The following is a 25248-nucleotide window of genomic DNA, read 5'->3' as shown; positions in this document are numbered from 1 at the left end:
CACCATACTGTGCTCACTGAAACCTCAGTGCCTGTCCCACCAAGTCTTGCTGCAGGTCTTTTACAGTCACTTGAGAGTTTTTCACAACCTGCCTTCTCAGAAATCTGGTTGCAGCCATTCATAGCTTCCTTTTTCTGCCTCGTCCAGGTATTTCATATATTTTCTACCCCTAGCCAGTTCAAGTATTTCATGTGTTCCAGCTCAAGCACACCTGGTGCAACTAATGAAGCCCTTGATTAGTTGCATCAGGTGTGCTTGTGACAACTGTTGCATATTTGTGCTGTTATGAGGGATTCTGTTCAGGGGGTTGAATAATTTTGAAACTGGAGAAATCATTATAAGTTGAATTTAGGGACACCACTAAATTCTTTGTGTTTAACTATTTCAATTGCTTTTGTTTGATTTGTTCATTGCAAACAGCTGAAAGTCTGTACATTTTGAAAATAAACCTTGATTTGCGACACATACACACATACTGCTTTATGTCTAGACTGTGGCTTCTGAGCCCGCATTCAGCACAAATTGCAACTTGTAATTCCCCACCTACAACTGGTAAAAGCCACAGAAAATGTCCCCTCAACTTGAAATTTCAATGCATCAACTTAAGCCTAGTTCACACTACACGATTTTAAGCCTCAGCTCACTCAGCTCGCCGACAAACACCTTTGATCAGAGGCAACTCTGTGAGCAATCAGTGCTCGCCAGTCGGCAGTCGATCGTTATGTGTGAACTACTCAATGACAAATCGCAGAGACATCGGCAAACGCCACACAGATATTTGGCATGCTAAATATCTGGAGCTGTCAAGCGACTCCACATCCTGTGGTGTGAAAAGTATCATCACTGGCAGTGATTGTGGCGATGACCTACAGCCAATAGGAGAGCAAGACATGGGGTGAGGTCACCATGAGGAAGGGAAACCCATGAAACCTTCCTTCCGCGAAACAGGCTTGTCTTTACAAAATTTTTTTTACTTACGTCCATTTTCAAATAAACAACTCCTGTTTCGCGTGTGTTTTCGCGTCATATATCCGTGTCACTTCTCACGTGTGTTTTCGTGACAATGTAGTTTGGACACCAGATAGTCACCCCCTGTCACCGAGCAATAACGTAGTGTGAATACCACAACGACTTCATGACTCCTGATTACAAGACAGCAAGTCGTGTAGTGTGAACAGCACAGCGATCTGCCGACGTCAAAAGTCGTGTAGTGTGAACTTAGCCTTAGGGGTACTCTTCTGAACTACCAATTCCATTACTGTTTATGGAGTGATGTCAAATCAACATGGCTGCTCACGCTGTGAACTGTGTAACTTGCCCTTTCACTACTTTAAATTAGTTTGTAGCAGTATTTACTTTAGATCAGTTAATATACAGAATCAGTCCCTTGCTAAATCTATAACATTGACCATTCTAATTGGTATTAGAAGGTAAACATCTACATGAGACTTATCACTTACGTTAATCAGCCAGATTGTTGCTAATGCTACTCATTATTGTCTGCTGGCTAGCTTGATCCTAGGCTACTTGCTGTTGTCCACTGTTGTTGCTGTACTGCACTTTCAGGACAAAATGTTACATGAATGTTTAAAGTTCACTATAGTAAACCATAACCAATAGCCATTCAGGTGTGTAACTGTATAACTGCAGTTAAAGTAGCTTTTTTTCTGAGCTTGGCATGGTCTGACAGAGAAAACAAGAGACACACGTTTGTTTATGTGTTTTTTTCCCCCCACTTTAAAACAGGTGGGATATTATGTAATTTATAATTGCAAATTATCACTTACAAGGCACAGCATAATTGGTGGGGAACTGTCTCTTTGTAGCATTGTACCACTAGTGTGCAAATACACATTTTTTGCTTTGGGTAATAATTTGGTTTGCAATTTGTTTATTTAGTTTGTTTATTTTTCTCTTTCCTTTCATTTAATTATTTCTGTATTTCTCTTTTTCTTTTATTCACAGACACAGGAAAATCTCTGCCAGAGTCTCTGGACTATAGTGTTTTTTGGTTAGAGACTGTGGCTGGAGAGGCAGACAGCAGGACCGGAATCCCTCCACCTCTTCTCTCTCTCTCCATCAGAGACTTCCTCAATGGGCCAGGTGGGGAAACATGCACACACACCCCTCAATACTATTATTATTTTTATTTATTATTTCCCCCACCTTTGTGCCATAGGCAATCACTGAAAGAGCCATATATGGTTCACGAGCCATAGGTTCCCGACCCCTGCTTTAAAGACTTAACAGCTTTGTAGATTGCATAGTACAATACACCATGGAGCTGCTGCGGGTTTGACAAAGATGTCACATATCCTGCTATCCCCAGTTCTTAGACTTAGTGGAAAGTATTGTATAAACTGAACCTTGAAGAACATGCTGTCCAAAGTAGTATCCCTCATGGGCAAAAGATAGCATACTGGCCAAGATAGACTACTGGCCATACAAATGTATTTCAGGAGCTCATTAAACCCATAAAAACCAGAGGCACATGGAGGTTCAACTTTTGTAGTCATAAATGGGATTCATTCAACATTAACAATGCTTGACCATCTCCAGATTTTCAGAGGGATGCAGGAGGCTCTTGGACAAGTCACTTGAAAAACCAGCCTTGTCTCTGTAATCCTAAAGTGTGATCTGGGGTATGTGCAGTGGGCCAAATACATAGTGATATACAAATGTGGGTTGGACCAAAAATTAGGCTGCCCCTGACATGGGAAAATTTCAGAAGATGGCCTGAAATACTTATGGCTAGTCTAATAAGTGGGAGACCAAGGATAGTGAGTCTCCAACCGTAGCAAAATTCCACGACTGCAAGATCATATGCACAGAGCCTGAAAAACTTAAATCAATTTGTCAGGAGATGAGAGCCCATGAGCCAAGAGAGGATAACTGTCCACGTGCCTGATAAAGAACAGATCTCTCACACAGAAGCTTAGAGGAGAGAGAAAAAAGTTTCATTAGTCAAATAATCACAGAGACCCTAAATAATTTTGGGAACTTCCTCTCGTATGGACCCCCTCAATAAAGTCAAATGATGGGCACATGTTTTCTATGCAGCACACAAATCCAATAGTAGCTGTTTAAATAACAGTTAGCCAATGTGTATTAAATAAATAATCTTTACATAATCATGAATGTTGAATAGACCAATTGTATTAGGCCATGTTATAAATTTGCCAACCTAGACCAGTCTCTTGTACTTCACTAGCATAGCTTGCTGAACCACATTTCAGTCGTAAATTTTTCATCTTTAAATCCTGGGGAACAAATACACACAAATATTAACTGGTTTCTGGACAATAGTGACAGTACACATAAAGACTAGGCTAACTGTCTCTTTTCTTTCTTTCTTCTCTTATTTAAACCCCCCCCCCCCCCCCCCCCCATTAATTTCCCCTTGTCCTTTCCTCCGCTATTTTCCTTTCTTTAAGTTGCGTATTAATGTCTGTGCTTTGCTTTAATTCATTCAGCAACAGGATAAATTAATTAATGCTACTGCTGACTGTGATCCAGTAAAAATAAAAAAGCTACCAAGTATTTAATAATTTTTTTATCGTTATTGTTTGCACAGCTGAGTTAAAGGTGGAGCTATGTAGGCCACTGAAGGTGAACCCAACACCAACTAAGTTGGACCAGGTCAAGATGTGGAGGAAAATCTTTCCAGATGGTTTTAATGTACTTGGAACCTCCTCCTGCTTCCCTGAGGCATCTGACAGCACCAAGCTGGGTGACAGCAATGCAGTCTCTCCCTCGGTTTCTAGCCGTATAGCAAGCATCCTTCAGACTTTTGGCCCCTTTCACAAGGTCTCTCTCCAAACTGTGCAGATGATCATCATGATGGAGATAGAATTGCATCCTCTCCGACCCACTCTCACATTTTCTGTGTCCGGTATGACGGCCATTCTGGGCACAAAGAGTGGACAGCAACCGGTTGGTCAGTGCATTGCTTTTAAGCTATCTGTTTATACAGTTATCCATCTGTCTGACACTCTCTCTCTCTCTCTCTCTCTCTCTCTCTCTCTCGCTCTCTCTCTCTCGCTCTCTCTCTGGGTGGGTGCTATTTCCTAACCTTGTGTGATACTTTTGATCTCATATTGTTTACCATGACATAAGGATGAAATTGATATCAAGCGTGTCCTAGTGAATACTTTGGTTAAGCACAATGTAGATTACCAAATTTAATTCATGTTGTCTCTCTGACCCATATTCTGATTATTTTAATCTGACCAATCCACAATTTATAAATGTACTACAGTTTGTTTAGGGTTCTTCTGAGAACAGGTGTATTTATATTGAGGTCATGTGACACTTTAATTGTACACAGGTCGACTATATTCAACTAATTATGTGACTTCTGATGGTAACTGGTTGCACATTAACTAATTTAGGGGTTTCACAGCGACAGGGGTGAATACTTATGCAATCACATCTTTCAATTTTTTATTTGTAAATAATTTTACAAAGTCTGTTGATTTTTCCCTCAACTTTTGGTATTTTATGTAGATTCTTGATATGTAATCTGAGGCAAGGAAAATTCAGTTCCAGGTTGTTAACATGCCAAATTGTGGAGAAGTTCAAAGGGGTGAATACTTATTCAAAGCAGTGTAGGCTATACTTATACCTATTCTTTGATAGACATGAACATTATCATGTATAGCATTTTATCATATAATTTTATAAATGTTTTGTCATTGTAATCTCATAAAAGGACCTTCATAACATCAGATACCCTTCATAAGATGATACAGCACTCATGGATTAATCTGATGGTTGTGGGTAGTAATACACATTTAAAAAAACTTTTTTTTTCCCCCAAAAGCAAAACAACATTCAGAAACCAAGTAACTTGAAGTAAATGTTTTTTGCAGGAGTTAATTAAGCTCTCAAATCATTTTGGATTCTTGGCCAACTCTTCTTTACAACATTGTTTCAGTTCAGTGATATTTGAGGGAATTTACACAGCTGTCTTAAGATCCCATCACAGCATTTCAATGGGGTTGAGGTCTGGGCTTTTGACTTGGCTATATGAATTATTTTCTTCTTTAGCCATTCATATGTCAAGTTGCTGTTGTGCTTGAGATTATTGACCCAATTTCGGCCCAGCATATGCTGCTGGACAGATGGCCTCACATTTGTCTCAAGAATATTCTGATATAAGGTGGAGTTCATCGTTGTCTGAATGACTGCAAGTTTCCCAGGTCCTTTGGCTGCAAAACAATCCCAAATCTTCACCCCTCCACCATCATGCTTGACATGCGTCTTGGTTGAGCTATGTCTGTCTTGCTTATGTCACACGACTGGTCACAGAAAAGTGAAATCGAGAAATGTCAACTCCTAACTCCAAGGGAGTCGCGTTAGTGGGTTCTGTTCCTCTGGCGGTTGTACTGAATCATAACCACATGTGTGAATCTAGTTATTAGCCCTTTTTTTCTTCAGGTTATGTGTCTTCACCGGCAGAAGTTCAAGGTCAGTACCCTGTTAAGATATTAAGAGACACTGGTGCAGTCCAGTCTCTTATTCTGGCAGGGATGCTACCTTTAAATTGCCTTGTGTGGAACCCATGTGTTTTGCCGTGGTATCGGTTCTGATTATGTAAGACTCCTCTGGAACAAGTCCAGTTATCCTCAAAGTTAGTCACTGGTCTGGTTAATGTTGCAGTATGCCTGTAGAAGGAGTACACTTCATTTTAGGTCACGACTAAGCTGGTTGTGATGTACTGTCGTGGAAGTGTGCAATAGACCTGAATGCTTTCTGTTCTCAGTAGAAAAGTGTCTCAAGGTTTTACCTCTTTGAAGATCCGTTATCAGATTTACAGTCCATGACACCCAGCATTGCAAAGTGCCCTAGAGCAGTTTCATCAGTTCTTAGTCAATGCTTCATAAGTATTGCTTAGATACAGAAGAGGATTAGATACAGAAGGGGTTCCACTTGTTTTATTTGCAGTGCGAGAAGCAGTCACTTGGTTTTAGCCCTGCAGAATTAGTGTTTGGACATACAGTTCGAGGTCCATTAAAAATTGTAAATGAGGATCTCCTGTCTGAGAGTGATGCTGTCTCATGTAATGTGCTGGACTATGTTAGTAGAATCTGTGAAAGGTTACACAAGGCTTGTGACTTACGGTAGCTAAAGAAACTCTGCATGTCTCTCAGTCTTGTGTGAAGAGGCATTATGATAAAAGGGCAAAGCAGAACACTTCAGACACAGACTATGTAATTTGTACTCCCGATCGAAAGTGCCAGTTCCATGTTTGTCACGTTAAATTGTTGAAGGCTCAGCATGCTCGTGACCCTACAGCTGAAAAAGTTGCATCTCCACCTCTTATAACTCCTTTTGAGGTGATCACTACAGTGCCTGACCCTGAGTGCCAGCCCTTTGACTCTCTCTCTCTCTCTCTCTCTCTCTCTCTCTCTCTCTCTTGCTCGCACGCACGCGCACACACACACACACACACAGAGTTTATCACCTTATTGCTCTGCTTCATTTTCTCAGTTCCTGAAAGTACTTCAAAGTGCACTTTGCTACACTTCATTGCTAAGCATCCATGCTTTGCTCTGCACTAACTGTTTCTGCTATTTGTTCTGCTTGCCTGTGTTGTGGTAATGTTTGCTATGTTCATGTTGTATTGTTTCACCGCTGCACATCAATGTCATGTCACATGGTGCAACCCTATAGAAGACCCCTATAGAAGAAGGTCAGCAGGTGTGCCCGTATACATAACCCTCATCTAAGAATTTCTGTCTAGACACACTAGGTAAGTGGGTGGGTACCACCCCTTGTATTTTGTAGAGGCTTAGGATAGAGTAGTAGCTACTTTTATCTTGGTAGTTAGGTAAGAGGGTGAATACAGAGTACGGTGTAGAAGTGTATCTTATGTTGTTTCCTTTGGTGCTGTCTGGTTCTCTCCCTAGGGAACCACCTGCTACATTGGTTATCTGTCATTTTGCCACTTGTTAAAGCTGCTTTACAAGGTGTCTTCTGTGTATGAATTGTGTGTTTTGTAATAAATGCTGTAAGTGTACCCAGAAAGTGGCAGAACTGTATTCGTCACATTAATGCAGGTTGAAGGCTTTTCATGCTTGTGACCCTACAGTTAAAACAGTTGCATCTCCCCCTCTTAAAACTTCTTCTGTTGGTGTGATCACTATAGTACCTGACCCTGAGGTGGCAAAAGGCTCAGATGAACCAGAATTCCAGAGTATACCTCAGCCTTGTGCTAGATTGTCACGTTCTGAGTTGCTATCAGACTTATTGTCACGGTTATCTCATTTAAGGACAGTGATACAAGATTTCCCTTCCTTATTTGGTGATGTTCCCTCTCAAACCAATGTTCTACAGCATGATATACAGGTATCTGTAAATAAGCCTCTTAAACAGCAAGCATATCAAAAGAAGTTGACTATTTGTTGGAACATGATTTAGCTAATCGTAGCTCAATCTTTGGAGTTTGCCATGATTACTTGTTCCCAAATTTGTTTTTGATTGTATTGATAATGTTGGCTCTTCCAAGTTTGTTACTATATTGGACCTCCTTAAGGGCTATTGGTATCCTGTGGAAGAAAAGTTCTTGGCCATAAACAAAGTATCCTGCAACTGAGGTGGTGTCTCTAGCCCTGTTGTTAGCCTTGTGGAAATTAATTTAAAGTTTGTCATTTCTACCCTCCTACCAGTTGTACTATACACTGATTTTATCTCACATGCATAACTGGAACCAGAGACTTAGCATCTTGACTATTGTAATTCCCTTTTCAACAGTCAACAATACATCATTGAACACCACTTACAAATCTGTTTAACGGTCCAAAATGCTGCTGCTAAGCTTCTGGCCAAGTCATCTAGAAGGTCTAATGTAACACTAATTCTGATTTCTTTACACTGGCTTCCAATTAAATTTAGAATCCAGTTTAAGATTCTTGCAGTTACGTTTAGAGCCCTGCATGGTCAGGCACCTGCCTATATTACAGAGCTATTGAGACCATACAATAATATTAGGGTAATAAAGTAGCAGCTAGTGTGATCTTGGCAGTTAGGTAAGAAGTTGAATAGTTGCGGAGTACTTTGTTTTTAAACGTGCAGGAGAAATAACATACTGGATGATCTATTCTCGTCTTGTCCTCTTGGATCAGCACAACCCCTGCACCAAGGGTGCTATCATCCATACCAGGAATCGCCACAGCTCCCGCCTGATTGAAGGAATTTGGAGGCTCTTAATGGCCAAGACCCTTTCTTCCACATGACACACCTGCCCTTGCTTACTTGGTTATCCTTCAACTTGCTACTTGTTAAAGCTTCTTTACAAAGTGTTTTCTGTGTATGAATTGGGTGTATTCTGCTTTCATAGAGGTAATAACACTTCTTGATGATCAACTAATCTTGTACATTTCATTAGTAACATCTAACTGCTAAATACTCTCTTTATGATTGTGGAAGTAGGAAAGGTGTACTTATTTTCTCCTACCTGTTTTCTGAATGTTGGTTTACTTTTTGGGGGGAAAATGCATATTGAAATCTGGTGGGGTTTATAGTTTGTTTGTTTGTTGGTTCATAGAAGTTGGCGAGGACTACACAATTGTTATTTATTACCTGATAAATAAAAACATAAATTTGAAGGATGGTGTATTTTTTCTTTTTCCCCATGGCTGCCACACATTCATGCTTCTTTTTAATCATGGTGTATTTGGTGTAACTGGTGAGGTAAAGAAATTATGTGCATTTTAGAATAAGGCTGCAGTGTAAAAAAGTAAAGTGGTCTAAATACTTTCTGAATTCACTGTCTGTCTGTGTTTTATCTGGGGTCCTTAAAAGAAAATTATCAGTCATCCAGTCTTTAAAATCCTGAGCTATTATCCACATTGTTGGTTTGATCTCCTGTTAACCATCTGCACACTGTAGGTCAAGCACACAATTATATGCTCAAAACCATCTCACTTGTTCAGTCAGAATATTTTAAAATTGATTTTTCACTTCATTAATTCTTTCTTTTCCCTTTTCACATTTTTTTTCTTTGGATTATATTGAGTTGAAATCTCCCTCTTTCTTTCTTTTATCTCTGTGTGCAGACAGTGCAAAGGAAGTGTGCGTTTTATGGCAGTGTGAGGATGTTTTGATGCAGACGGGTCTGAGGGGCAGCAGAAGTGCATTTGTTGGGCCGTTCTCCTGCAGTTTGGATCTGGAAGTGCTCTGGTGCAGACATTGTGGTAGCCCTGATAATGGTCCACCAAGAATTTTACTGGAAATGAGAGGAGGACTTCTACAGGTACACAAACCTCTTATAGCATTAACCATGATCATGAGCCAAAACGTCCCTGAGTGCAACCCAAAAAAAAAAGACAGTTGCTTAATTATCGTGTTTAAATGCAGATACAGCCCTTAACCTTAAACATATGTGGACTGCACTCTACCAGTCCAAACTGCTAACCATTTTATGTGATCATAACCCTAACTTTAAGCATCTATTTTATTGTCCTTGGAGAGTTAAATTGGTTCATTACAGTGGTGTATTATAGCATTTTCTATATTTCTGCATAAATATGATCTGAAACATTGCCAGATTTTCACACAAGTCCTCAAATTAATAGATAAAGAGAACCCTATTAAATAAATGAGACAGAAATATTATACTTGGTCACTTATTTACTGAGGAAAATGGCAAAAGAATGGGAACCTTTGCTATCAGTATCTGGTGTGAAACCCTTGTGCAGCAATAACTGCAACTAAACTTTTTCAGTCCAGCACATCAGCTTGGAGAAATTTTAACCCATTCCTCAGAATAGAACAGCTTCGGCTTTGGGATGTTGGTGGGTTTCCTCACATGAACTGCTTGCTTCAGGTCCTTCCACAACATTTCTATTGGATTAAGGTCAAGACTTTGACCTGGCCATTCCAAAACATTAACATCTACTTCTTGCTTCACAGGTATTTTGGGGGCAGGAGCACTACAATTGTCTTACTCTGATTCAAGAGTACCTGCAGAGCTACCTTAAAGAGGTCGAAAGTCAAGTAGAGGAAATTCCCATCCCATCTCATTTGTCACACTCTCTTACCTCATACTCTGACCTCACTGAGCATTCCTCAGATGACCTACGTACTGGTGTCTTTCGGTACATACAGGGCTCAGGTACACTGTTCTTACCTATGGCCAGAAAAACAGAAGGGTAGTGTCAAATTTATACCAAAATGTATGTGTGCAGAGAAACAATTTCAGGCACCCATTTGATCAGAGAAGTGCTATTAACTCGGGTCAATGCCCTGTAAAACATTATACCGCAATTACTGTGTGATTCTTAGTGCAGAGTTATTCTCATGTGCTCATAGTATTGTCTCTCGGTCTTCATTCCTCCATAGATTCTCAGAAGCTGCCTGGGGTGTATGAGGTAATGTTCTATAATGAGACAGAGGACAGTCCTGGTGTGATGATGTGGAGATATCCTGAACCTAGAATTCTCACCTTTGTGCGCATTTCCCCTGTGCCATTCAACACCACTGAAGACCCAGAAATCAGCACTGCCGACCTGGGGGATGTGCTACAGGTGAGTATTGTCTCAGCCTCAGATGCACCAGGGCCTGTATAGATGTTTGTACTCTTTTTCAGACAGACTCTTTAAGAGACTCCAGTGTTAAAATAAACTTTTAAATACTAAGCCTTTGGAGCTAGATATAGTCACTGGATTTAAAAAAAAAAAAAAAAAAAAAATTTCCCAGCACAGCATCCAGTATTTAAAATTTTGTTTGAGAGTTTTGTTTGAAACAAGCAACAGAGAGCAAGCAGGATGTCCTCATATGTTCACCAGTGGGTTATAGTAAAAAGCCTGTGGTTGGTTGTTTGCAGTGTCAAATGGCGTAATTTTGTGAGAGTAGGCAATTCTTCATTTTGCATGATGTACCATACTTTGGCTTTGGAGACTGCCAGCGCTAAGGAAGGGGGATGCAGTAAGAGTTACGGTGCCTAAGAAAGGAGAATGTATTACTTCCTTTTATTTGGGACCACCAGAATAGTTTCCTTATTTGTAAGTCGTTTTAGATAAAAGTGTATGCTAATTGAATAAATGTAAATGTAAAATAGTTTTCTTCAGAACAACTGGAGTATTCCCATTTGCTCATTTCCTTGTTGAGTACCAAGTAGAAAAGTCGTGAAGTTGAAGTGGATTCAATATGCTTTAAGTAAAGTGTTTTATCATATCTTTTGCTAATTTTATTATTGTTAAATCAGCACCATCAAGTGTGCATTGGGGGGATGGATGACTGTGTCTTTGGAACAGGCATATTTGTGTTGGCATATAGCAGTGTGGTTGTTGTAATTATTTTCATAATTTTATGGATTCATAAATTGTATCCCTAACCCAGGGCACCATTATTCCTAGCTCTTAATGAGATGCAACCATAACTGCAGGCACACTCCAAGCAGTGGGGGGACTTAGTACTGGAATACGGTAGGTCACTGGGGCTATTAACTCAAATGAGACCGAATGTTGAGCAGGCAATGGCAATTGTCAGAGCTTGTTAAAACCTCTGCATCACCTGCCATTAGCACCAGATCTTTGGCACATTTGGATCATTGCCTGCTTTTGAGGCAGCAGACTACCTTTTAAGTCATTTTAAGTTGAAATGATTAAGGTAAAAGTTTAGGTTAAATGTGTTGTGGGGAATTTTTCCCATCTCCCACATAGGTTCAAATATAAGCAAGGAAACCAAAACGTATTAGAATCAGCAAGAATTTTATTACAAAGGTTTACCCAAGCAATAAAGGAGGTCATTCTCGAGAGTGAACACTGGAAAATTGACCACGGTGCATGATTTTAAAAACCCCAAGGGCGTGACACATTTTTCCCCTCTAACTGGCTAATTCTAATTGGCTTACTCACTCCAACTCTACTTACTGCCACTAGAGGTCACCCATTTACCCTTTGTTATCTATAGTATGCAAGGGTGCTAGGACCACACCAGGTCAGGCAGATACCTCCTACACGTACGCTGTGAGTTCTGCCTGTTAATCAAGGTTTTTTACGTCTTCTCATCTTAAACAGTCCTCTTGGTAAAAACTACAATAATTAGACACCGACTGAAGCCTGCCTAGGAGCCTACTCCAAGTCCTAAGAATTAAGGCCATTTGGTATAAATAATGAACTTATTTTTCTTGTTTGCCCTCCACATGTAGACGACAATCCAGCGTTATTCTGAGTTACATTAAGACCACCATTATAAAATGTATTATATGCGGTATAAAAAATCTAATAAGAAAATATAAAATGTATTTTCTGATCATTTTCAACATGATTAATACAGTTTTCCCAAAAGTGCAGCCTGATCAAGCAACCCAACACTGCTATTGTACAGTTTAATTCTAGTCCAGTTTAGACCAAATTAAATGGGGCATTTGTGCATGGCAGGGAGCAATATAGGAGTTGAAAGATACAACAGGATGAACAACGTAGGCCTCTCTGGTGGCACTGCACAATCCCAAAATGCTAAAATGGTTCCATGAATGTGCCAAGCATGATTCACCGACAGAGCCAAATGAAAATACATGGTGTCTTTCCAGTTCATTGATCACCACCAAATACATGCATCTGCCTTGCACAGCCATGAAACACACACTAACTGGTTATACTGACTGAAGCGCAGTTCCTACTACAGAAACGGACAATAGCAATAGTTTACAGGGCAAAATCTGTAGAGGATCTTTTCAAAATATATTCTTACGTTTAAAAATAAATAAATAAATAAATAAAGTCTGCCTCATTGTGAAGCTAAGAAACCTAAAAACAGCTCAGTTACTCAATTAAGTAGCCTAAAAAAACTGCCACTCTATTCCTTACACATTTCCGTGAACACAATTGGTTGTTAATATAGGATATTCACAAAACTTTCTTGAGTCCCCTGAGAGCACCTGCATGGCTGTCTGCTGCAAAGCTTCTTTACAGAATACATTGGTATCTCCATTACAGATGCAATCATGAACGTATGTAACCAGTTTGTTGATAGCCCAATTCTGGCCAAAAAGACATGATTCTGCCTATTGTTTATATTACGTATATAAACATTATTTATATAATGTAACAATAATGTCAATGTTGGCACAGGAGACCACACACCTTAAAAATTTTGATCTGGCCCCTTGGAGTGACTCCAGCATACTGGCATGTACATGTAAGTGCACTTGCTTCATCTACATGCAAGTTGTATGCAAGAGTTTTCTCACCAGATTTTACAGATTTAATGGTGCTTCATCACCTTCATTAGAGAGAAATATAATGTTCTTAATGGAGAGCGATATAATTTTCAGAGATTTTTATCCTCAGTAGAAACAGTATGGGTACGTACTCTGAAATGAGAGATTCTCATTTTCAGTACCATTGAAGAGCAGTCATCATGATCACTAAAGGTCTTCAGCACTATTTGACTGCTGTGTGTTATTGTTTGACAAGGTGTGCTATGAAGATGTATTAAGGACTCTTGTGATGGCATTAAAATACGGCCTCCACTAGTTTAAAAAAAAAACAACTGTACAACGTCACATATTAATCATAGGGGTGTCAATACTGATTTTTTTTATTTGTTTGTTTAAATAAATCTGTACAATACATGTGTTTGGGATCAATACACAGTCCCCTCCAAAAAAAAATTGGAACAGCAAGGCTGGATCTGTTGTTTTCAATATACATTGAAGACATGAAATGATAGATCAGAATTTCAGCTTTCATTTCCTCATATTTACATCTAGATGTGTTAAATAACTTGGAACGTGGCACCTTTTTGTTTGAACCCACCCATTTTTCTTGTGATCAAAAAATTGGAACATGTGTCTGATGCCCAGGTGTGCCCTGTTAAAGTGATTGTTTAAAGAATTAATATCTCTGAAAGTCTACACTTGGTTTGAGCCTTAGGTTCACCTGTGAAGACTGCATTTGTTGTTAAAAAGGATAAGCCAACATGAAGACCAGAGAGCTGTATATGGGAGCAAAGCAAGCCATTTCAAAGCCGAGAAAAGAGGTAAACTCTATCAGAGCCACTGCACAAGCATTGGGCATAGCCAGTACAACAATTTGGAATATTAAAAGAAAGAACTGCTGGTGTAGTAACAACCAGACACAGAACAGGTTGGCCCACAACAGCAGTTGATGTCAGAAACATTGTGAGAGCTGTGAAGTAAAACCCAAAAACAACTGTTAGTGACAACACCAACAACCTTCACAGGGCAGCAGTGAAGGTATCACAATCCACCATTCAAAGAAGACTTCAAGTGCAGAAGTATAAAGGTCATACCACAAGATGCAGACTTCTCAGGAGCAGTAAGGTTCAGAAGGCCAGATTGGAATTTCCAAAGTAATACAGAGAGGAGCCTCAAAAGTTATAGAACCAAGATTATCCTCTGCTAAAGTGATGGAAAGCCCAACATGTGGAGAAAGAATGGATCTGCTCATGATCCAAAACATAGAAGCTCATCAGTCAAGCATGGTGGAGGTAGTGTCACAGCTTGGGCTTTTATGTCTGCTTCTGGAATGGGCTCAACTAATCTTTATCAATGATGTAACTCATGATGGTAGCAGCAGAATGGATTCAGAGTCCTACAGAATCAGTCTGTCTTCCAATTTATATAGAAATGCATCAAATCTAATTAGGAGGAATGTCGTCATGCAAATTGATGGGGGAAGGGGGTTCAGACTGGCCAAGTCAATCACCAGACCTTAATCCAGTTGAGCATACATTTAACCTCCTGAAGAGGAGACTGTGGAGAGAAACCCCCAACAAATGAAAGAAATTGCCTTCTAAGCCTGGAGAAGCAACACAAAAGAAAAATGCTGTGTGGCAGGGCACATTATCCTGCTGAAAGAGGCCACTGCCATTAGGGAATACCATTGCCATGAACGGGTGTACTTGGTCTGCAACAATGTTTAGAGATGTGGTACTTGTGAAACTAACATCCACGTGAATGCCACAACCCAAGTTTCAGCAGAACATTACCCAGAGCATCACACTGTCTCTGCTGGCTTGCCTTATTCCCATAGTGCATCCTGTTGCCATTTCTTCCCCAGGTAAGCAATGCACATGCACTTGGCCTTCCATGTGATGTCAAAGAAAACATAATTCATCAGACCAGGCTACCTTCTTCCATTCCACCATGGTCCAGTTTTGATGCTCACATGCCCATTGTAGGTGCTTTTGGCAGTGGACAGGGGTTAGCATGGGCACTCTGACCAGTCTGCGGCTACGCAGCCCCATCCGCAGCAAGCTGCGATGTACTGTCTGATCTGGCACCTTTTTCAGCATTAACTCTTTCAGCAATTTGTGCTACAGTACCGTTTCCTGTGGGATCAGTGCCGAGGGGTTAGCCTTTGCTCTTCCACGTACATCAGTGAGCCTTGGACACCCATGACCCTGTCACCAGTTCACCAGTTGTCCTTCTTTTGACCACTTTTGGCAACTACTACATACTGGGACACAAGACCTGCTGTTTTGTAGATGATCTGACCCAGTCTTCTAGCCATCACAATTTGGGCCTTATCAAAGTTGCTTAGATCTTTATGCTTGCCCATTTTTCCTGCTTCGAGCAAACTTTGGGAACTGTTTACTTGCTGCTTAATATATCCCACCCCCTGACAGGTGCCATTGTAATGAGATAATATTCACTTCACCTGTCATTGGTTTTAATATTATGGCTGATCTGTGTGTGTATGTGTGTGTGAGTGCATGTGCGCAGTCTCCTCTGAAATTAATACAAAGATGAGCCACAAAACTCCTGTAACCGAGATTAAACTCTACAAAAGTGAAGGAAAGCCCAAAGTGTGACAAAAGAAAGGACATGATCCAAAACCTACGAGCTGATCTGTCAAGCATGGTGGTGGTAGTGTCATGTCTTAGGCTTGCATGGCTGCTTCTGGAACAGGCTCACTCATATTTATTGATGATATAACTCATTATAGTAGCAGCAGAATGAATGTACAAGTCTAGAGAAACATTATGTCAGTTTACAGATAAATGCATCTGATAGATCTCCTCATACTCATCTTTTGATCTCAAATATAAATGTCTTCAGTGTATAGGCAAAAAAGTATTAGCCTTGCCAATACTTTCTGAGTGTAATCTATGCATTATTATCTAGGTAAGTGTTTTAATACAGACTAAAGGAAATAACTTGTTTCCCAGGGAGAGGATAACTCTGTCTAGCAATAAAATGCTGACAAGATTTGGGAAGTAATTATGTCAGCCAGTTGAGCTATGGTCTCCTTTTGCATCACACATATAAAGATATTTGACATTTGATATCTGTCTACAATCTTCATCTCCACTCAATAATATGTGCGGTAAAAATCGTTACACCATCAACCAGGTAATGCCTCAGCTTATTTGTGTAGTGCAGCAGGCAGCAGGATTTTCAAGTGTGTAATAGAACATTGAAGGTGCTTACCATCTTATCTCACTGTCCAATACGTATAATGATATTAAAGTTAACTCTGTCTTTGTTATTAGCTACAGCATTAAAGTGTGTCACACCATCTTGAAGTACATTCCATTTAAACATACCAAATGAAAATTTTTGTTTTCCAAATGTCATTAAGTAGTAGGATTTTTTCCCCCTCTGGTTATCAAACCTACTTTCCTCTGGGCAACTCCAAATAAAAATCTTGTAGCTTATACATGAATGCACTGATTGTATGTATAACTGTGGTTCTATGAATACTGAAAAACCAGGGGATGGTTCTCTAGGAATCACCAGCATACTTTCTTTTGTGCATGCACAAGCATGACCAGACTGTATGACATAATATTTGCTATAATTACCCTTGTCATATGGCTGTTGTTCCCTGGAACCTTCTTGCAAAGTTACCAGTGGGTCTGTGCTAGTTAGGAGAGATATGGAACACTGCCTCCTATGCAGTGTTTGGGAAACATACAGTAGATACTTGCATTGGTAACTAACATTCTCTTTCATGCCTCCTAACCCCCAGGGACAGTGAGAATCTCATGGATAACCTATAGGTCTATCTCAAAAAATTAGAATATCATGGAAAAGTTCATTTTTTTCTGTAATTTAATTCAAAAACTTTCATATATTCTAGATTCATTACACATAGAGTGAAATATTTCAAGGCTTTTTTTGTTTTAATCTTGATTACGGCTTACAGTTCATGGAAATCAAAAATCCAGTATCTCAGAATATTAGGTCAGGCGAGTTGGCTGGCCAATCAAGCACAGTAATACCATGGTCAGCAAACCAGTTACTAGTAGTTTTGCCACTTTGGGCAGGTGCCAATTCCTTCTGGAAAAGGAAAACAGCATCTCCATAAAGCTTCTCAGCGGATGGGAGCATGAAGTGATCTAAAATCTCCTGGTAGATGTCTGCATTGACTCTTGACTTGAGAAAATACAGTGGACCAGCAGATGACTTCAAGCAACTTGGATTCTGTGCCTCTCCACTATTCCTCCAGACTCTAGGACCTTGATTTCCAAATGAAATCCAAAATTTACTTCCATCTTCCCCAGGATTGTGGTTGTGTGCACTGAACCAGACTGAGAAATTAAAGGCTCAGGAAACCTTTTGCAGGTGTTTTGCATTAATTAGCTGATTAGAGCTTTTCTCAGGTCGACAGTTCTGTATTATAATTTTAAGATTTCGAGATGCTACAGTGAGGGAAAGAAGTATTTGATCCCCTGCTGATTTTGTACGTTTGCCAACTGACAAAGAAATGATCAGTCTATAATTTTAATGGTAGGTTTATTTGAACAGTGAGAGACAGAATAACAAGAAAATCCAGAAAAACGCATGTCAAAAATGTTAGAAATTGATTTGCATTTTAATGAGGGAAATAAGTATTTGACCCCCTCTCAATCAGAAAGATTTCTGGCTCCCAGGTATCTTTTATACAGGTAATGAGCTGAGATTAGGAGCACACTCTTAAAGGGAGTGCTCCTAATCTCAGCTTGTTACCTATATAAAAGACACCTGTCCACAGAAGCAATCAGTCAGATTCCAAACTCTCCACCATGGCCAAGACCAAAGAGCTCTCCAAGGATGTCAGGGACAAGATTGTAGACCTACACAAGTCTGGAATGGGCTACAAGACCATTGCCAAGCAGCTTGGTGAGAAGGTGACAACAGTTGGTGCGATTATTCGCAAATGAAGAAACACAAAAGAACTGTCAATCTCCCTCGGCCTGGGGCTCCATGCAAGATCTCACCTCGTGGAGTTGCAATGATCATGAGAACAGTGAGGAATCAGCCCAGGAGAAGGCAACTGGGACCATAGGCACCAAGAAAACAATTGGTAACACACTACGCTGTGAAGGACTGAAATCCTGCAGCACCCGCAAGGTCCCCCTGCTCAAGAAAGCACATATACATACCCGTCTGAAGTTTGCCAATGAACATCTGAATGATTCAGAGGACAACTGGGTGAAAGTGTTGTTGTCAGATGAGACCAAAATGGATCTCTTTGGCATCAACTCAACTTGCCGTGTTTGGAGGAGGAGGAATGCTGTCTATGACCCCAAGAACACCATCCCCACCGTCAAACATGGAGGTGGAAACATTATGCTTTGGGGGTGTTTTTCTGCTAAGGGGACAGGACAACTTCACCGCATCAAAGCGATGATGGATGGGGCCATGTACCGTCAAATCTTGGGTGAGAACCTCCTTCCCTCAGCCAGGGCATTGAAAATGGGTCGTGGATGGGTATTCCAGCATGACAATGACCCAAAACACACGGCCAAGGCAACAAAGCAGTGGCTCAAGAAGAAGCACATTAAAGTCCTGGAGTGGCCTAGCCAGTCTCCAGACCTTAATCCCATAGAACATCAGCCTCAAAACCTTAATGACTTGGAGAAGATCTGCAAAGAGGAGTGGGGCAAAATCCCTCCTGAGATGTGTGCAAACCTGGTGGCCAACTACAAGAAACGTCTGACCTCTGTGATTGCCAACAAGGGTTTTACCACCAAGTACTAAGTCATGTTTTGCAGAGGGGTCAAATACATATTTCCCTCATTAAAATGCAAATCAATTTATAACATTTTTGACATGCGTTTTTCTGATTTTTTTTTGTTGTTATTCTGTCTCTCACTGTTCAAATAAATCTACCATTAAAATTATAGAATGATCATTTCTTTGTCAGTGGGCAAACGTACAAAATCAGCAGGGGATCACATACTTTTTTCCCTCACTATATGTAATAGCCACCTCTTTGCCCCCTCCTTTATGGATTCCACGTTCTCTTTGTGGGAAAAGAAGGGTCTGAAACGCTTTGAGGATCTTTTCATTAATAATGTGTTTGCAAACTTTTCTGAATTATCCTCGTCACTCAGCCTGCCTCCATCTCAACTATTCCATTTCTTTCAAGTTAGGCATTGTGTCTCCTCCCTATTCGCTGGTTTTCCCTCCTTACCTACAAAGTCTGTATGGGAAGAGGTGTTCAAGTTGAATCCTAATAAGGGTGGCATTATTTCACGGATATATGCAACGATCTGGTCACAGGACGATTCTTACAATAAAATGTTGTTATTCTGTCTCTCACTGTTCAAATAAATCTACCATTGAAATTATAGAATGATCATTTCTTTGTCAGTGGGCAAACGTACAAAATCATCAGGGGATCAAATACTTTTTTCCCCTATGGCTGTAAGCCGTAATCATGAAGGTTAAAACAAAAAAAGGCTTGAAATATTTCACTTTAAGTGTAATGAATCTAGAATATATGAAAGTTCCACTTTTTGAAATAAATTACGGGAAAAAAAAAAAAAAACTTTTCCATTATATTAAAATTTTTTGAGATGCACCTGTATATGTGTGTGTGTGGTGGTGGGGGATCATGTAACCTTGAGCGTGGAAAAGGTACATAGTAAAACCAACACAACAGCAGCATAGACTTCCTGGAGGAGTATGCTCTAATAATGCCCATGGGTTTAGTAACATCCTCAACAATTAAACAGTTTGGCGCTAACTCAGACAGCAAGCTATTAAGGAAATCCAACTCAAGCAAGTACCTATGGAATTCCACATGGCTCCAAAAAGTACAAAATAACCTGAAGGAATGAAAGGAGATGATGATAGGAGTCTGTCATATGCTGGAGGATAAGTTACTTGTAGAAACTTACCCAAGCCAGAAAATACATCCTTAGAATTAGCAGCACAATACTCAAAACCCTACTCTTGCTCTGCTCGGTACTTGGTAATATTACATACTGCACAGATGTAATACATTCAGTATTCTCAAACTGTGTATGATTGTGCATGTTTTTAACCATTTCAAACTCTTTCTTTATACAGGTGCCATGTAGTCTGGAATTCTGGGATGAACTGAGGAGAGCCTTTGTGCCATACCAAGAGTTCAGCCTGTCTGAAAGCAATGTGTGTGAGCTCAAAATGCCCCCACTAACTTTCCACACACATCAGAGTGACCTTGTACCCTCTGATCTCTGGAGAGTTGTGGTTAACAATACAGCAGACGGAGCAGATGAGAGGTGTGTATTGGTAATGAAAATAATTGAATGCATTTATTGTGTAGGACAAGTGAACAAGCCTTGGATTTAAAAGGGGTCATAAAATTGTGATCAGACTACGAACATTCAACGTCCAACTAGGCCTGTCATCATAATTACATTATCGATTTATTGTACGATATATATGGACATGAGCGCGATCTTTTTTTGCTGACTTTTTTGACAATACTGCCCATTGTGCTTACATGCATGTTTGTTTACTTAAGAATGAATGTCACCAACATGTAAACCATTTGCGCTGCTTCTTTCCTCTCGTCTGCACTAGGGCTGTCAAATTAAATTTTGAAATTCAGTGAATAGTTCAAAATTTTATTTGACCACCCTAGCGCAGACCAGAGGAAAGAAGCATTTTAAAGGGTCTTAAAATGACAATATATTATCCATCAAGAGTAGCTATTGTGACAGGCCTACGTCAAATATATTTGGACAAATGTCAAAATAAGTTTCTGCATCCTTGGGCATTTCTGGTATATTGTTCGCAATATAGTTTGTACAGTATATCTGTAGGGGGGAAAAAGGAAAGTCTATTTTTCTTTTAAAACATAATTTTTTACCTTTCATTTCCAAAAATTTGGTTGTGCACACACTGAGGTCATTTTTTTCAAGTTGTATAATTTCGTTGCAAGCCATCTTGGGATTTATTATTATTGGAATGTCAAGTCACTGGGACATTATGAAGCAGTAGTCCAGTTTATGATCATCATCTACTGATGGGTGGCATAACAACAACATAAATATTTATAAATCATTATAAATCAAAGGTTTGATGAGGAAGGAAATCCCTAAATGGTCAGTCAAGATATGGGAATTCTTGTTTTTTCACAAAAATTAACTGCAATGGCCAATTTTTAAAACTCTATCCAAAGCCATTTGATCCTGAATTAAACCAACCAAATGTGTATTATGGGATGCAGGCAGTATTTATTTTTTTTGTAGATCTGAACTAAACTACAGTGCATTCACAGAATGGTGAAAGTATTCACAGAGCTTCACTTTTTCCACATTTTGTTATGTTACAGCCTTATTCCAATATGGATTAAATTCATTATTTTCCTCGAAATTCTACAAACAATACCCCATAATGACAACATGAAAGAAGTTTGTTTGAAATCTTTGCAAATTTATTAAAAATAAAATACATAAAAAAGCACATGTACATAAGTATTCACAGCCTTTGCCATGACACTCAAAATTGAGCTCAGGTGCATCCTGTTTTCACTGATCATCCTTGAGATGTTTCTACAACTCGATTGGAGTCCACCTGTGGTAAATTCAGTTGACATGATTTGGAAAGGCACACACTTGTCTTTATAAGGTCCCACAGTTAACAATGCATGTCAGAGCACAAATCAAGCCATGAAGTCCAAGGAACTGTCTGTAGACCTCCGAGACAGGATTGTATCGAGGCACAGATCTGGGGAAGGTTACAGAAACATTTCCGCAGCATTGAAGGTTCCAATGAGCACAGTGGCCTCCATCATCCGTAAATGGAAGAAGTCTGGAACCAGCAGGACTCTTCCTAGAGCTGGCCGTCCAGCCAAACTGAGCGATCAGGGGAGAAGGGCCTTAGTCGAGGAGGTGACCAAAAACCTGATGGTCACTCTGACAGAGCTCCAGTGTGTATCTCTGTGGAGAGAGGAGAACCTTCCAGAAGAACAACCATCTCTGCAGCACTCCACCAATCAAGCTTGTATGGTAGAGTGGCCAGACGGAAGCCACTCCTCAGTAAAAGGCACATGACAGCCCACCTGGAGTTTGCCAAAAGGCACCTGAAGCACTCTCAGAACATGATGAAACAAAGATTGAACTCTTTGGCCTGAATGGCAAGCGTTATGTCTGGAGGAAACCAGGCACCACTCATCACCTGGCAAATACCATCCCTACAGTGAAGCATGGTGGTGGCAGCATCATGCTGTGGGGATATTTTTCAGCAGCAGGAACTGGGAGACTTGTCAGGATCGAGGGAAATATGAATGCATCAATGTACAGAGACATCCTTGATGAAAACATGCTCCAGAGCGCTCTGGACCTCAGACTGGGGTGAAGGTTTATCTTCCAACGGGACAACAACCCTAAGCACACAGCCAAGATAACAAAGGAGTGGCTACAGGACAACTCGGTGAATGTCCTTGATTGGCCCAGCCAGAGCCCAGACTTGAACCCGATTGAATATCTCTGGAGAGATCTGAAAATGGCTGTGAACCGATGCTTCCCATCCAACCTGATGGAGCTTGAGAGGTCCTGCAAAGAAGAATGGGAGAAACTGCCCAAAAATAGGTGTGCTGAGCTTGTAGCATTATACTCAAAAAGACTTGAGGCTGTAATTGGTGCCAAAGGTGCTTCAGCAAAGTATTGAGCAAAAGCTGTGAATACTTATGTACATGTACTTTTTTTGTTTTTTACTTTTAATAAATTTGCAAAGATTTCAAACAAACTTCTTTCATGTTGTCATTATGGGGTATTGTTTGTAGAATTTTCAGGAAAATAATGAATTTAATCCATTTTGGCATAAGGCTGTAACATAGCAAAATGTGGAAAGCGCTGTGAAGCGCTGTGAATACTTTCCGGATACACTGTAGGTCAAAGAAAAGTGCAATGTGCAGTGAGTTCTTGATATTTGTAGTATTAAACAAAAATGGAATGTTGGATGCAGTCACAAGAAAATTACTTTGGCAGAGTATCAAGCTATATAAGGCATCTTAAAACACTTATTTATATAGCGCCTTTCCAGAGCTCAAGGAAGCTTTACAATACAATGATACATAATGAACAGTCATGGACAAACACAACGTGAAAAACAATGAGCAACCAAACACAGAAAAGAAATGCACAGTACAGTCACTGAGAAAATGTATCATAACAGATTAGGACAGATAACACTGAGAAAACGGATACGTTTTTAATTGGGATTTGAACTCTGAGATGAATGTGATGCTGGGAAGAGTCAGAGGGAGAGAATTGCAGATTTTAGGTGCTACAACACTGAAAGACCTGCCAGCCATGGTTGAGAGACGAAATCTAGGTACAGAGAGAAGTCCGAGCCCAGAGGACCTTAGAGAGTGGGTCGGGTTGTAGGGGAGAAGCAGTTCACTAAGATAGAATGGTCCCAAACCGTGAAGTGACTTAAATGTAAGCAGAATTACTTTATATTTATTGTGAAATGAAACCGGTAGTCTATGCAGTTCAGACAGGATTAGAGTAATGTGAGCTGAGCGCTTTGTATGTGTGAGAGGTCTAGCCACAGGGTTTTGAATATATTCCAACCTAGCAATATAATTAGCAGGTAGACCAATGAGGAGAGCATTGCAATAGTCAAGAAATGAGGAAATAAATGCATGAACCAGTGTTTCAGCATCTTTGAGGCTAATGAAGGGAGGCGAGCAATGCAACACAGATGAAAGAAACCAATGTTAGAAACTGAATTTATATGAGCTTCAAAGTTGAGGGAGGGATCATAGATGATGACAAAATTTTTTACAGTACTAGATGGTTTAATAAGAGTGCTATCAATGTCACAATTAAGGTCATGAAGGACATTTTTAGTAAGTGTTGGTGTTCCGATAATAATGATCTCAGTTTTTTCCAGGTTAAGTTTTAAAAAATTGGAGTTAAGCCATCCATTTATTTGATTGACACATGCTGATGTGGACCAGTCTGGAGAGTGGGAGCAGATCTGCAACCTGTATAGATTTGAATGTCATCAGCATAACAGTGGTAACTGAAACCGTGGTGGCGAATAAGTTGACCCAAAGGCTATATATAAAAAAAATAGTAGCAGTCCAAGAACTGATCCCTGAGGGACACCTAATTTTGAAGATACAATTTTTAATTGTATTTTGAAGTAGGCGACTTATAATTCTGCATAGAAATATAGACTGTCTGTCTGTGAGATAAGAAGTAAGCCAGGAAAGAGCAGCCCCCATGACATCAATATCCGAGAGACGGGAGAGATACTAGATTTTTCATTTCCATGAACTGTAAGCCATAATCATTAAGATTTAAACAAAAAAAAAAAAAGGCTTGAAATATTTAATTTTGTGTAATGAATCTAGAATATATAAAAGTTCCACTTTTTAATTTAAATTACACAAAAAACTTTCTTTTCCATAATATTCAAATTTTTGGAGATGTACCTATATATATATATATATATATATATATATATATATATATATATATATATATATATATATATATATATATATATATATATATATATATATATATAAAATGTGTGTGTGTGTGTGTGTGTGTATATACAGTGGGTGAAATAAGTATTGAACACATCAACATTTTTCTTCAGTAAATATTTCCAATGAGGTTATTCACATGACATTTTCACCAGACATCAGTATAACTTCAAGAAATCCGCAAATATAAAGAATTCACAACATTAAAGTCCATAAATAAAGTTATGTGTAATGAAGTGGAATGACACAGGAAAAAAGTATTGAACTCACTAAGAAAAAACAGTTCTTCAAGGTAACAATCGGTAAATAGTAAGAAAGTAATTATACCTCCTATCTGTGCAAATTAATATCAGCTGGGTTAGTAAATTGATGGTCTATAAAAAGGCTTTTTATTACCAAGGTGTCACACAAGAAACATCTCATGGTAATAGCAAAGAGCTCTCCCAAGACCTTTGCAACCTTATTGTTGCGAAACATACTGATGGAATCAGATACAGATGTATTTCAAAACTTTTGAATCTTAAGTATGGTAAGCACCACTGGGGCCATTGTCCGCAAGTGGAAGCAA

At 39.6% G+C, this 25248-nt stretch overlaps 1 protein-coding gene across 8 annotated transcripts in view; it reads left to right on the top strand.

Annotated features, from left to right (window-relative positions):
- LOC108256205 (intermembrane lipid transfer protein VPS13B) overlaps positions 1 to 25248 on the top strand; it is a 267316-nt gene that overhangs the window by 172782 nt on the left and 69286 nt on the right. For all 8 annotated transcript variants that reach the window (XM_017452817.3, XM_017452822.3, XM_017452821.3 and 5 more), the window contains 6 exons: positions 1966 to 2103; positions 3575 to 3937; positions 9060 to 9256; positions 9916 to 10117; positions 10345 to 10529; positions 20258 to 20451. In XM_017452817.3, coding sequence (XP_017308306.2) covers positions 1966 to 2103; positions 3575 to 3937; positions 9060 to 9256; positions 9916 to 10117; positions 10345 to 10529; positions 20258 to 20451 — 1279 coding nt within the window. The remainder of the gene's footprint in view (positions 1 to 1965; positions 2104 to 3574; positions 3938 to 9059; positions 9257 to 9915; positions 10118 to 10344; positions 10530 to 20257; positions 20452 to 25248) is intronic.

The sequence above is a fragment of the Ictalurus punctatus genome, chromosome 23 (genome assembly GCF_001660625.3).
Source record: "Ictalurus punctatus breed USDA103 chromosome 23, Coco_2.0, whole genome shotgun sequence".
NCBI lineage: Eukaryota > Metazoa > Chordata > Actinopteri > Siluriformes > Ictaluridae > Ictalurus > Ictalurus punctatus.
The sequence above is the reverse complement of the archived record's forward strand: the minus strand, read 5'-3'. Positions and strand labels throughout refer to the sequence as shown.